At 36.4% G+C, this 13,806-nt stretch overlaps 1 protein-coding gene across 1 annotated transcript; it reads right to left on the bottom strand.

The window, feature by feature from the left end:
• Window positions 1-10,824: 10,824 nt before the first annotated feature.
• Window positions 10,825-13,783, bottom strand: thap1 (THAP domain containing, apoptosis associated protein 1). The gene is made up of 3 exons (XM_077542293.1): window positions 13,576-13,783; window positions 12,590-12,791; window positions 10,825-11,769 (listed from the first exon to the last, which is right to left on the bottom strand). Exons 1-3 carry the CDS (start codon window positions 13,644-13,646, stop codon window positions 11,371-11,373), a joined length of 672 nt encoding a protein of 223 aa, XP_077398419.1. The 5' UTR covers window positions 13,647-13,783; the 3' UTR covers window positions 10,825-11,370.
• Window positions 13,784-13,806: the final 23 nt, after the last annotated feature.

Below are 13,806 nucleotides of genomic sequence, written 5' to 3'. Positions count from 1 at the left end.
ACAAGGCCCTGGTTGATCTTTTTTGCTTTGCTGCCACCTGCTGGCCTTTTGTGTAATAACTACAATTTCTTCAACCGTTCTTTGCAGTTGAGAGGCTGCATCAAAGCATCAAAAAAACATTAAAAAACGTATGAATACGTCTTTGGGACACTTAAACATTAAAAATAGAATATATGCATACATTTTCTGAGCAAATTAGTTAATTTGTTAAAATTTACAGGTGCTTGTCAAAAAATTTGAATATCCTCAAAAAGTTGAATAATTTCCGTAATTCCATTCAAAAAGTCAAACTTTCATAGATTATAGATTCAAGGCCCACAACTTTCAAGCATTTATTTGTTTAATTTTACGTTATTTGGGCTTCCAGCACATAAAACCCACTAAAACAGGATGTCAAGAAATTTGAATAATGCAAAGAAATCACCATGTATGCTTCCCAGTGTTTAGCATTAAAAAAAAAAAGATGGATGGATGGTATTTTCAAAACGATGTCAATCTTCATTAGTTGGTTAGATTCCCTTTGCTTTAACAACTTCCTTGATGCGCCATGGCATTTGCCTGGACGTCCTAGAAGCTCAGGCTTTTTTTATGCCTGCTGTCAGCTCTTTGTTTTTGGGTCTGGTGGCCCTCATTTTCCTCTTGATAGTACCGTATTACAAGAGGAAAACGAGGACCACACTACAGTACTATCAAGAGGAAAATGAGGACCATCAGCTGGAAGCCCAAATAATGCAAAAATAAACTAATAAATACTTGAAATTACTAAGGTTGTGGGCCCTGAATCTATAATTTATGAAAGCTTGACTTTCGTGAATAGAATTACAGAAATGATTCAACTTTTCGAGGATATTCTAATTTTTCAACAAGCACTTGTATATTTACTTGTACATTTATGTTTCCAGAATTATTATTTAGACATTCATACATTTTGGTATTTTTTTTGTACAAGTAGCTAAGTTAATCGAATCTCACTCAGTCGAATCTGCTGCTCTCTGTCATTCACTTGTATTTACCTAAAGTATGCTAGTTTCTGATTGGTTAGTGAGTGAGCTGATAGGGGATCAGTAAGTGTCGCTCTAGTTGGCGTATATGACGAGTAAAGTTTAAATCAAGAATGAATCCGTCTCCATCCTGCTTTTTTATTTTATAACCACCAACGAATCCTCACATTAGACTATAATTACGCTACGTGAATTTCTCGTAAGTTTCTGAGTTTTTTTTCTCTCAAATTTGCCACTTAATAAAGTCACAAATTTGCCACTTTATAAAGTCGCACATTTATTACCCCTGCAAACTTGCCACTTAATAAAGTGGCAAATTTGTGAGTTGTTCTCAGAATATTGCCTCCACCCTCTAAAAAATATATGTATTTATACGTTACCTTAATACACCGTCGTACAAAACATTTTCGAGACTTAAAAAAAAAAGTCTCTTTCAAGATAACTTTTTAATCTCTTGTTCATGTAAAACCTGAAAGTGATTATCTCAAGATGGAGGGAATGTGAACTTGTTACTATTCACACATAATGCAAACATGCAAGTCCATTCAAATTACATACCAGTACATATCCACCATATCGTACCTATTTAGTAATGAACCCACGAATGCATCCTTTCGTGCTCAGTAAACGTGATCCTCTGTGACCGTATGTCAAAGTCAGACTGCCTGCTTTCTTACAAGCTTTCGGCACAGGAAAGGAAGGAATTAAAGTGTCAGACATGACTCAAACCAACAACACACACCTCAGCTGTGTAAATGCAGAAAAAACATGTTGTTATGGTTACAGCGTGTCACAGTGACGCTCTTTAACCCCAAAGGAGTGATGTCACATGGCCTCCACCCTGTGTGTGTCAGGATGATGTCAGCACTCAGAAATTTGTTTACAGAGCTCATGAAATACTCCAAAGTCATTTGCTTTATTCACATTGAATGTTTATTGTTCAGTTCGAGTTAGTTTTAGAGATTTCTCAAGACAAAGGTTTGCACGAATTCCAAACATATCAATGCTGTGAGTGAGCTCAATCCCTGTTAACTGTTGCAGACTTCTCTTGAACATCAAGAACCATAGATGCTTTACCAATAAATAACAATGTGGAGAGAACAGGTACTGTAGATTGCGATTGAACAAATAAGGTAACAAACTCTTTGGGCACTAATTTAATGCCCAGCGCAAGTCTACCACAAAGCAAAGCCTACCTGTGTGTCAGATGTAAAAAAATAAAAATAAATAAATAAATAAATAAATAAATAAATAAATAAATAAATAAATAAATAAATAAATAAATAATTAGTTTTCTCTTCCGTGTCGCTTTGGTTTCCACAGCCTTAAAGTAAAAAGGACATGAGACTAAATCACTTTAAAAGCACTTTTAAGCAAGAGTACAAGTACAAATAATATGATTCAGTGGTTGCTTTGGTGAAAACGCAATGAAACGGCCTTGTAAAAATGAAATTTTCATGAATTTTGCAAGCCGTGACAGCTCACTGACATGCCCCCCTTTTTTTTACTTTATGCGTGAAATACTTATTTTGCCGTGCACATTATATTGTTTAAAATAGCACTAAGGAACTTTTCAACCTTAATAAAATATTTTCATAACTCTTCTGATGAAACATTGATTTAAAACTAGTTGAATGGTACCTTTGCCATGGTCTGAAGGGGTCTGTATAATTTTTACTGGCACAAAGCAACTTTGAGGAGGATGGTAGGAACACTGCCACACAAAAATCTACAAATGTGCTGACTGCTTTATGGCATACGTCAAAAGCTACCCCGGACGAAAGGACAGTCAAGGATCAACATTAGCCCGGATTTCACGCTTACCCTCATAGGAAATGTGGTCTTCCTTCAGATATAACAATACCACTTTTGTCCTTATGGCGCCGCTGTAATCAACGTAAACTGAAAGTTCCTCAGTGTTGCTTCAATAATAACATATTCAATTTTAACTTAAAGCATCCCAGACACTTTAAAACATACAGTACTTTGCAGCAGCTGCAGTTTGTTTTGTTGCTCATTCCCTGATTTCTCACTCCCAAACCAATTCCAAATGGCGGACGAAAGGTGCCTCTTTAAGTTAACTAGCTTCTCTTTGTTCCGCCATGTCATCAGTGTTAACAGTGAAATGTGGAGTAGAAGTTTGTCAGCAAGAAAAAATATTCTGAATTGGCTCATTTACCGGTTGCACATGTGCCAGTAGATGCAGCTGTGTTAAGTGGTGGGCCACTGATGTTTTTAGCTAGCCACCACTGTTAAACCCAACAACAGCACAAATAACAATGCAGCCTTTCTCATTTATTTCAGCAAATGATGGTTGTCACCCACCTCATCTTTGAACATTTTCATGAATCCTACAAGTCTAAACATAAAACTAACAAAACTGTCCTACCTTCACAATAGTAAGTGTCAATGCTTTGTTCTCTCCCACAACGGTGCAAATGCAGTCTTCTATGGGCGCTAGTCTAGCAAAAAACAGAAAACTCCACCCATGCACCCAGTTAAAGCTTTGCACTAGACTTACGCTGGAAATGAAAATAGGTCCTTAGTGTAACAGTAACACTCCATTATGTATCAGGGTTACGGTCAAACCTTGATAGGCGTTTTAACACGTTACATGCATGTTTTTCCAAATTGAACTGTTTTATGAATATATTTTGAAACTCAATCATGTATGACACATTCTAGCTCCGGTTTTGTGCAAATTTAGGGGGATATTTTACCTCTATTCTCAAATTTGCATGTGTACAATCTTCAGGGCGTTTCTGAGGTTCCACCAAAGACAACATTCAAGCTTAATCTTGTGTAAGATGCTGTATTTGTGCAAATCTATCCAAAAGATACTGTGAGCGGTAATAGAGCCAAGAGATCATTACAGTTGTTCATCCTTATGGCAGAATTTCTAGGAAGCTCAGCAAAATGGTTTTGATAATTTAGTCAGTGACAAAACAACCAGTACATTGGGTTGACTATACTGACATAACATTTTTGCAAGCAGTTAATACACTGTGTTGATAAAATGAGCAGTTTCCACATGAATTGCTATTTAGTGCACATGAATGATGCATCTGAACAACTTAATTCACAAATCAGTACACATTTACTATCAAGCAAAACAATAACATTTGCCCATACCAGGAATTGAGTTGTTTGCAAGGATCAGCAGTATTATGCACATAGATTAAATACGTATATTGATTTAAGGATGTAGGTTTCAAACATTAGAAATTATTAAAGGAACAGATGAAAGCTTCTAAATGAGGTCCTTTCAGGTACATTGCTCAGTAGCACCTCGGCAGTAACCGTTAGTACTTCATTCACCCTCTGAACTCTCTTTTGCTGCCTGAGGTTGGAACCGACATCTCAAGTGTGTTTCCTCCCCCCTTCTTTTCTTCCCCACTCTTTAACACACACACACACACACCCCTTCTCGCCCCAGGCATGTTGCTGCTGTTTCTGTGGAAGTAGCCGATTATTGGCAGAGAGATCAGACAGTGTTATAGATCTGATAAACGCTGCCAGGCTGATTTTAGATAATGGCTGCGTTTTTATTTATATACATCGTCATTTGTTTGCTAACCTCCACTTACTAGCAATCCTCGCCTCTGTGCTTCAGGCTGAATACTGTGAGTCCAAAGTGAAGAGAATGAAAAGTGAAGCTGTGTGGTTCCTATCTGGGTCAGAGGATGAACAGATTCATCAGCATCCGATTTACATCAGCAGCGTATGAATAGAAGAAAATATGTGATAGAAGTGATATTATGCATAATGTGTGAGCATTGCTTTCCCCTTTAAAAGTACTATTTAGTGGTGTTAAGTGGCTTGTCAAAAAAAATGCTATGAGATTATTTACACAGCATAAACAGTCATTATGACTTGCATGTGAATAAGCAAAACCATTTATTCATTTATTGTAAGGAGTTTATGATCGCACACTATTTGTAGCAGAATATTTAACATTAATCTATTTATCTAAATATTGTTATATGAGGTATGATATGACACAATCTTTGAATACACTCACCAGCCTAAGTATGTACACCTACACAATCTAATAATACTTGTATTATAATAATGAAATAATAATAATCCTAATAATAATAATAATTATTATATTAATAATAATAACAACAACATAATAATAATTATTATTATTATTATCAATTATTAGTATTATTAATATTATTTTATATACATAGCACATTTAAAACATGGTGCTATGTAAATAAAATACTACTACTAATAATAATAATTATCATTATTATTACTACATTGTACCTCCCTTATTATTATTATTATTATTATTATTATTATTATTATTATTAGTGTGAGGATCGAACCCACAACCTCACAGATGGGACACGATCACTCAACCACTGAGCCATGCCACCCCCAATGCTACTAGCGAATGCTAACCCAGCCAATGGTATTGCGAAGTTAGTCCGCCAGCATCCACGTTTGCAAACTCCCTTGCGTCTGTTAAGTGCATTATGTGGCCAACTGGGTCAATTTGGCTCGGTTATTGCACATTTGGTGGCTTAAAACCGTAGTAATATTGCTTATGGAAAATGCTAGATGTCTACTCTGCACGTTACTTGGAGGAGTGAAAAGATTATAATTGGAGAAGTCACCGTATCTGGATGAGTGAGTCTTGCTCTATGCTATAGTACCTAGGTTCTCAATCCCGGTCCTCAAGTACCCCTATCCAGCCTATTTTCCATGCCTCTCTCAGACAACACACCTGTACATCGTTATCAGGCTTCATGCAGAGCTGGCTGATTAGCTAATCCTTTGAAACACCTGTGTTGGGTGTGGGAGACATGGGAAAATGGCTCGATAGGGGTACTTGAGGACCGCGGTTGAGAACCACTGCTATAGTAGATACCGCTTTCCTGTTGCTGACGCAGGTAGGGCCGCCATCTTACGTGGGTTTGGCTAAAAATACATTCATTAGAACTCCTTTATTTATGTTGCGATTTATTTATTTATTTTGCCTTTTAATTGATTGGACAGCTGAAGATTTGACAGGAAATGGGGGAGAGCGAGGGAATGACCTGCAGGAAAGGGCTGCTCAGTCCGGGAATCGAACCGGGGTCGCCTGAACGCCATTTTGACGTGGACTGGTTTTGTTACAAACATCATATGTAGCGATGCAAATTTTCTCCCTTTTCAGAGACCACAAACAAACCCTAAGAAGCATTTTAGCTAGTAGTGGTGAATACCGGTCGGAGTCCATCAGCAATAAGTGCCTGCGGAAACACGAATTATTGGTTCCGGCATCTTCCAGGTGCTGCAAATATATATATATTTTTATTATTAAAATAGCTTTGAAGCGTGCATTTTTGCGTTGACCAATTTTTGTGGTCAACCCAACTGACTTGGTCGGCTTTTTTTTACAACCATAATATTAGGCTGATAAAGATAATCATTTGTTCAATGAATTAATTTCTACAATGACTGAGAGGCATTGTCCCACACTGATGTCATATTTATGAATGGAATCTGATGACATCCACCACACATGTCCGTGGAGCACCAAATCTGTCTGCCAGCGCCTCGAACAAATCCATCAAAATCATGTTACACCACCAGCGGCACTTGTTAGACATGGTTTTACCAAGTCCAACATCTCATCTACATTTTGTCACTAAATTGGAGACGCGCTGAGTAATTCTCTTAATAAAAAAAATGAAACTTAAGGTATGAGGGCCAGATTATATTATATGAACCACAAAGGCAAACCATGTGTTTCGACTTGATGTTTCTTGCTACAGTATCAAAATTGCTAATTCTCTTCATTTTTAATATTGCAAGTATTTTTTTTTTACAATCTCCCTTTTAAATTAAATTCAAAAACAGCAGAACAAGACTGGACTTTATTGGATTCTGTTGTGCATATTTGATAATATAACAAGGGTCATACAGTATTTATTTATTTATTATTTATTCATATATATGCATTCAAAGTCATAATGGCACTGAGGGAAACCATAACTACAATGTGGAATGAATTTGACACCCCTGTTATATGGCATATTTTTTTTATCATTTAGTTTAGTTTTTTTTTTGAAAGGGATATGCCTAAATGAAATTACAAAAACAAAAATAAATTTTCATGTTTATAGAAAAAATATATTTGTAATGATTTGAGATGTATTTCAGTCTATCGTGCCATAATTAATTCAGTCTAGTGAGAGCGTAGACGCTGGGAGCATCACGTCTACCAGGTGTTCTCTCATCTGTACAGTCAGCCTGCAGCCTGCAGTTACGACACCATAACCTTGATGTTACACCGTCGGGGTGGTGGAGTTCGGGGAGGGCAGGCGAATCAGCGTATTGTGTTTTGACTAGACCAGTTCACCTGGATCAGATTCATCTCATGAAAGGTCAGTTCACCTGAGGGGAGGTCACAGAGGAGGTGAAGTCTGCCATCTAAACTGCAGCTCTAGTGAAAAAAACAACAGAGAGGAACTTTTCACTTGAGGCTATGGATTATGTCAATACACCAAATTACAAAAGCATCAGAAAATGATGTCTAATGTACAGTAGCTTCTCCTGTTAAATATGAATATGTTATTGTGTTTCCGGTATAAACCGGGTGAAAAATAGTGATTGAAAAATGAAGATTCATGAAGCATTTGCGATATTTTTTTCAGATGGTGCTCTTGGTTTGTTTGTTTATTTACACACAATTGTAAAGAAAAATTATGAGCTTATCAAGGACCTCACCTAAGAAAAATAAACGAACATTTTAATAACAAAAATATACTACCAATATAGCCTCAACAAACATATCATCAAACATAACTGAATTATTACTGTAGAAAAAACTATTCCATAGCAGCAGACATATTAAATACTGTATATATCAGTCAAGCCTCTGCAACACCAGATGTTTTTGACATTAAAGCTTCCTTAAGTTTAATTTTGTATTTAGATCGAGACATAGAATCGGTTAATAATTGTGAATTTGTATTCTATAATTGAGCCCCACGGTATCGCAATGAAAACTGACCTCGAGATGTGTGATACATAGGAAGTACAAATTGTTGACTTGTCTGGTTAAATAAGAATTTAATTGAAAATTACAAATAAAAAATGTTTGAAAACTTTGAGGCGAGTCTGAACCCATGTAATTCTATTTGAAAATAAATATACATATTTGAAGAATATTTACATCAAAAATTGTCAATACAATACTTTTTTTTTTTAAGTAGAGTGGTTGGGGCATATGACTTAGAAGAAGTAGCCAATCTGACAAAACACATTTGTAGCAGGAAAATTTTATGAAGACATGTAGGAAAAGTACTTTAAAGTTTAAGGATACAGGTAAGTGATAAAGATAAATGTAAGTGCAATGAAAATTGATTACATTTCCATTACATATTTAAACCAAATGCAGAATGCAGTCTGCAAGGGGGGAAAAACACATGAGGAAAAATATTCTATCATATTAATGAAGATGCTAGTGTCTCTAATGCAAGTGTTGCTGCTTAAAGCTGGACCGAGACAGTACACTGAAGCAATGTCACCCTCTCCTGAAAGAATCTTCTTCAAAACTAGAACAGAAGAAGATAACTAAAACAGTCCTGTTGTGATTGATTCAATGCCCTGAGAATGGACACTACCTTCCACCCAACATCATTTCTCATTTGTTTCAAGCACATATTCTGTTTTAGATTGTATACCCCAATTTATATAAAATTCCTATTTAGTGACTTGAGAGTTTGGCATGTTAAAATTCTAGGTGGCGAGACAAAATTTGCTCACCTAGTCTGCACCGCCACCTGCTGTCCACGTATGTCATTGCAATTGAAAGGGCTGTTTCTTTCTTTTTTTTCTCCACAGTTTTTTTTTCAACTGTCTACCCACATTTTTGAAAGCAGGGCTAATTTTTTCAAAATATTGCCACAATTATCCAAACTAATCCGCACTAAATTTGTAGAACTCCTACACTGGTTGAAAAAATGACACACTTCAGTCACAACGTACTTATATTAAAAGCATACATATATTAACAAAAATGCTGTTTTGTTGTCATCTCATGAATACAGTCTGAAGTGATGAGACACTGTTGCAGTCAGTTAAACACCAAGGTGACCAATCTAAAACACATTTGTAAAAAACCCTATTTTAGGGACTTAGCATGTGCTAGACTTTTTTTTGACTGGTATTATTTTTATGTAAGGGGTAATTTAGACGACAAAAGATATTGACAAACTCACAAACTGTTTTTTTTTCTTCAGAATTTTTTTTTTGTCTTTCTTGTAAGGTTGAATTAGATTAAGCACATGTGTGCTTCCACACTTAGTGAATGTGATTATCCAATGTGTTTATTGGTGTGGTCATTGACAAGTCAGTGATTTGTAATGACCAGGAAGTAACCTCAAAATCCTTATCTGTGTCTAAGGTATGAAAATGTGTGTAGAGGTGTGTAGTGTGCATGTGCAAATCACTGTGTGTAATGTTTTGCAAAAAGTGTGAAGCTGAGTCTGTGCCTATTGTTATGCAACTTCGGACAAGTGTGTAAACATCGGCAATTGTGTGAACATTTTCATTTTTGTGTGTAAACGACTATAAAAAATTGTAATAAAGTACCTTAACAAATACCTACTATGCTTGCGCTGTCACACATTTGACAGAAACATTTTCCTTTTTTTCCCAGCTAAGGGAGAGGAACAAGATGTAATGGATGAAACAAATGAAAATAATATCTCTCCATCTCTTCTAAAGTGCTGGTTCCAGGTGAGTTGGCGCCTATCCCAGATGAGAGACAACATGCTAGGTAGCTAAATCCTGGACTGGTTGCCACCCAACCACAGATGAAATAAAATAAACAATTGTTTAAATTGGTATTATTTGATATTTTAAAATACATATTTCCCCCTTTCTTTAGATGTGCATGGAGATTTTGCTTTGCTATGAATGCAACAGGGCTGCATGAAAAATTCAAAGATATGTGGATTTCATAGCCAATTACCAGGCCATAATGACAGAGGACATACGAAAGCGCAAAAATTTTGGGTTGATTTATTATTAAGAGAAATATGAAAAAGATGAGTTCAAGGAACATCTTTTTTTCAGTGATGAGGCAATTTTTCAGTCAATAAATTCATATTTGGGGTAAAGAAAATCTGGAGAATGAATTGACGTGTACCCTGAAGAGCACATATTGAACATTTTTTAAATCGGCTAAGAAATCCACCCATCTTTGAATGTTTCATTCAAATTTGGAGGAATAAATTCACCATTAAGCCTATAGAATTTATGTCATATTTACATCTAAAATTAAATCAAATTTTATCGAGCACCTTAACTCATTCACTCCCAGCCATTGTCACTGAAGCAACCCCCATCGCTCCCGGCTGTTTTACTGGATTTTGACAGATTTTGCAAGGTCCACAGCATATTGTGTTCTATTGCTATAAAACATGGAACCTACCAAAAGAAAGATTAGTCTGTTTCATCAGAAAAAAAAGAAGTAAATTTCCATGTTTCCATTTTGCAACAATTAGCATGAGAATATAGCAAGTTTCATCATTATTCACAAATCTGTTTAAAACAGTGGGGAAAAGAGCTTTTTCCAACATGGCCCTGGTTGATCTCTAATACTCTGCTGCCATCTGCTGGCCGTTTTTGTAATAAATGCCATTGCTTCAAGTATTATTTTCAGTTCAGAGGCTACATCAAAGCATAAAAAACAAAAAAAAGCTCTAGCATAAAAAACGCATAAATACGTCTTTGGGAGCATGGTGATATTTACAATAGAACGTATTTATACATTTTTGGGAGCAAATGAGTAAATAAAAAAACAACAACTGGGAAATACTGAATTCTTGTTCATTTTATTCTCAGTTACATTTTGTAAAATGAGGTTAACCTATTTTCTGTTATAGAAATACAAAAACAATCAAACACAAAACAAGTAAAGGTAGCACCAAAATCCACACTCTAATATTAGCAGACTAGCAGGCACTGAATTGTGCAATTGGAGGCTTCTCAAACGTATGTTGAGTACAAAACATGGCATGATGACTGAAAGGCAAGCCTGACTCTGTCCAGTGTTCCAACAGACCTTCCATACCAGTAATAAACACACTAAATGGCATGTTGTCAACCTTAACAAAATACATAAGTTGACCGAAGCTGACTTTAACTGACAAACTTCTCTGTATGTGCAACACTGCATGTTATCACACATTGACACTTTGCCATTAACAGTCACTCTGAAACCTGTTTGGAAAAACTGAATCATGTTGTCCATTTTTGTTCCATGTTCCTTCTGCTGACAGCATGGAGCATCACTGCTTTGCTCAACTCAACAGCTCCACCAAGTGTTCAAGATCAGCAGTACATTTTAGTCAACTTCCTGTTACTCGATGCCTTTGAGAGTGTGGTAGATGTGTTTGGGTAAAATGACATAACCGTCGCTGAAAGCAGTCGGTGCGTCGCGTGCCATCCTGACTGTCTTGCACGAGACCCTCAGGCTCTTGAGCTGCCTCTCCTGACGGCGACACTTTTGCTGTGTTGTTTTCAGCTTCTTCCTCAGTAGCTCCAACTGCTCCTCCAACTGCTGGATGCGCTTCTTCTGCCGTGCAGAGTCTTCTGCAGTGTAGTTATGGTCGCACGAAACAACCACAGTGTCACTGGGGATGTCAGGTGGATTCCTTACAGGCTCAGACTCCACCTCCTCTATGACAGTGTCAGAGGTCAGAGGAAAGGAGAGGGGGAAGTGGATCTCGGAGGGGAAGGGATCCTCCAGACACTCTGGCTGTCAGATAGAAAAAGGAAAATCTGGATTTTTGTTTTGGTGAAGTATGATGTAACAGACGCTTGCTCTCAATACTGAAGACATCTTAATGCGGTGACTGTTTATTTAATATTATTGAGTCCAAATCTAAAATGTTTTTTATTTTTTTAATAAGTTTCAGTGTTGAGAAGCTGCACTCACAAAATAGATGTATTTTATTTTTTTTGTAATCTGAAAGAATAAATAAATCAAATGTCAGACTTGCATGTGTTCATAGCAAATGCATTAAAAACAATATTGGAGCAAACATCATAAATGGCTAAAATCAAAAGACAGAACCGTCATGTTATTAGTTAAGAAGAGATAAAAGAAAAGTTAGCGATAAGACAGGTGAGCGATCAGTCTCATAATTTTATTTTTTCTTGACAATTGTCTCCAGACATGTTATTATAATTGTTTATGTAAATTGTTATTGCTGTAAACACATTTTAATAATAGGAGACAATTTAGAGAAAAAGACATAGAGAGGTAGATGGAGCTAATGAACCAGAATGAAGACCACTTGAGACTCAAAACGTTTTCCAGTTAATTAGAGCGCCATACAATTAGTTTATAATATTTGAACTTTTAAAAAAATATATTAAGATATACTGAATTTAAGTTTCTTTTAGTAGCTGTAATCCATCATAATTACAATTAAAAGTAATAAATACACTACTAAAGAAAAATAATTAAAAGAAAAACACTTTTTCATGTCACCCTAATGTACTGGCACATCTGCACCTGTATACATAAACGAAAAAAGCAAGATAGAGACAAACACACTTGGAATTTTCCTGACCTGCTTTATCTTGATATCGAGGTTAAAGTCAAAAAGCGAAGGCACAGCATTCTCCTTTAGCACGCGGTTGTTGCACTCTCTCTTGAAGCAGTCTTTAGTGAAGTGGTGCGAACAAATATTACTGTACTTGGTTGGCTTGAAATTGTTCCTCCTCATTGCTGCCACCCATTTACCACAGATGTCCGGACGCGCTAGGGGAAACCTGAGTGAACAATGACAATTGCATAATGGATGAGATACAACTCTACTCTGACGTTTTTTTTTCTGTACAAAATTGTATTATATTGTTTAGAGGGAAGTCTGGGCTTCCCTCCTAAAGCAGCTGCGACCCGAGCCCAGATAAGCTGTAGTAAATGGATGGATGGGTTATATTGTTTAGTTTGACACATTCATGAGATGGATATACAGTATTCATAATTTCAAATATTGCAGAACTTCACAGCATGTTAAGAGGATTTTCTAATATATTGTCTGCCTTATATGTGAGTAAAAATGCAAACAGCTAATTGACCTATTCAGTTTTATATTGCGTGACCCACTAAGCACTAGTGAAGTAAATCTTTAATTGAACAACTTGGCATCAAAGACGTCTCTACTATAACGAAAGATTTGTAACTTTAGTGGACACCATACTGACTTGGTGTTAATGGCTTATCAACTATATCCATGTTCTATACTGCACAGCAATTTACCTTCATGACAATGACGGTATATTAATTTTAGAGGATACATTTACAAGATTGCTATTAATTTAAATAACTCTAATTAAGTGAAGTCAGACAACAAACTACAGAAGAGTTACGAAAACGACATATACTTGTATTTATCTGAAGCCACGTGAGAAACAAATGGCCATGACGTTAAAATAAAATAAAGTGAATTGTGAACAAATTATGACGCTCGTCAATATGTCCACTTCACAAGGCTTATCCATCATGTCTGAAAAGCTAATGCTAATGATCAACACACAGTTCAAGTGAACTCACTTGTGGAAGGAGATCTCTTTATCTTTGTGATAACGGTTTTTACAGCCGTAAGCTGAGCAAGTCTGAACCATAGCTGCTGTCCCGGCAACTCTCACTCGGACTGCGTGTACACGATTCACAAAACTATGCTACAGTGCCAGCTTCCCACCCCGACGAGCTTCAGTGCCACTAACAATGATGGCGGCCACAGCGTGATTACGTTTTAGTCACGTGAAATGTTCCAGGAGTCGA

This window comes from Vanacampus margaritifer, chromosome 14 (genome assembly GCF_051991255.1).
Source record: "Vanacampus margaritifer isolate UIUO_Vmar chromosome 14, RoL_Vmar_1.0, whole genome shotgun sequence".
NCBI classification, from domain to species: domain Eukaryota; kingdom Metazoa; phylum Chordata; class Actinopteri; order Syngnathiformes; family Syngnathidae; genus Vanacampus; species Vanacampus margaritifer.
The sequence above is the reverse complement of the archived record's forward strand: the minus strand, read 5'-3'. Positions and strand labels throughout refer to the sequence as shown.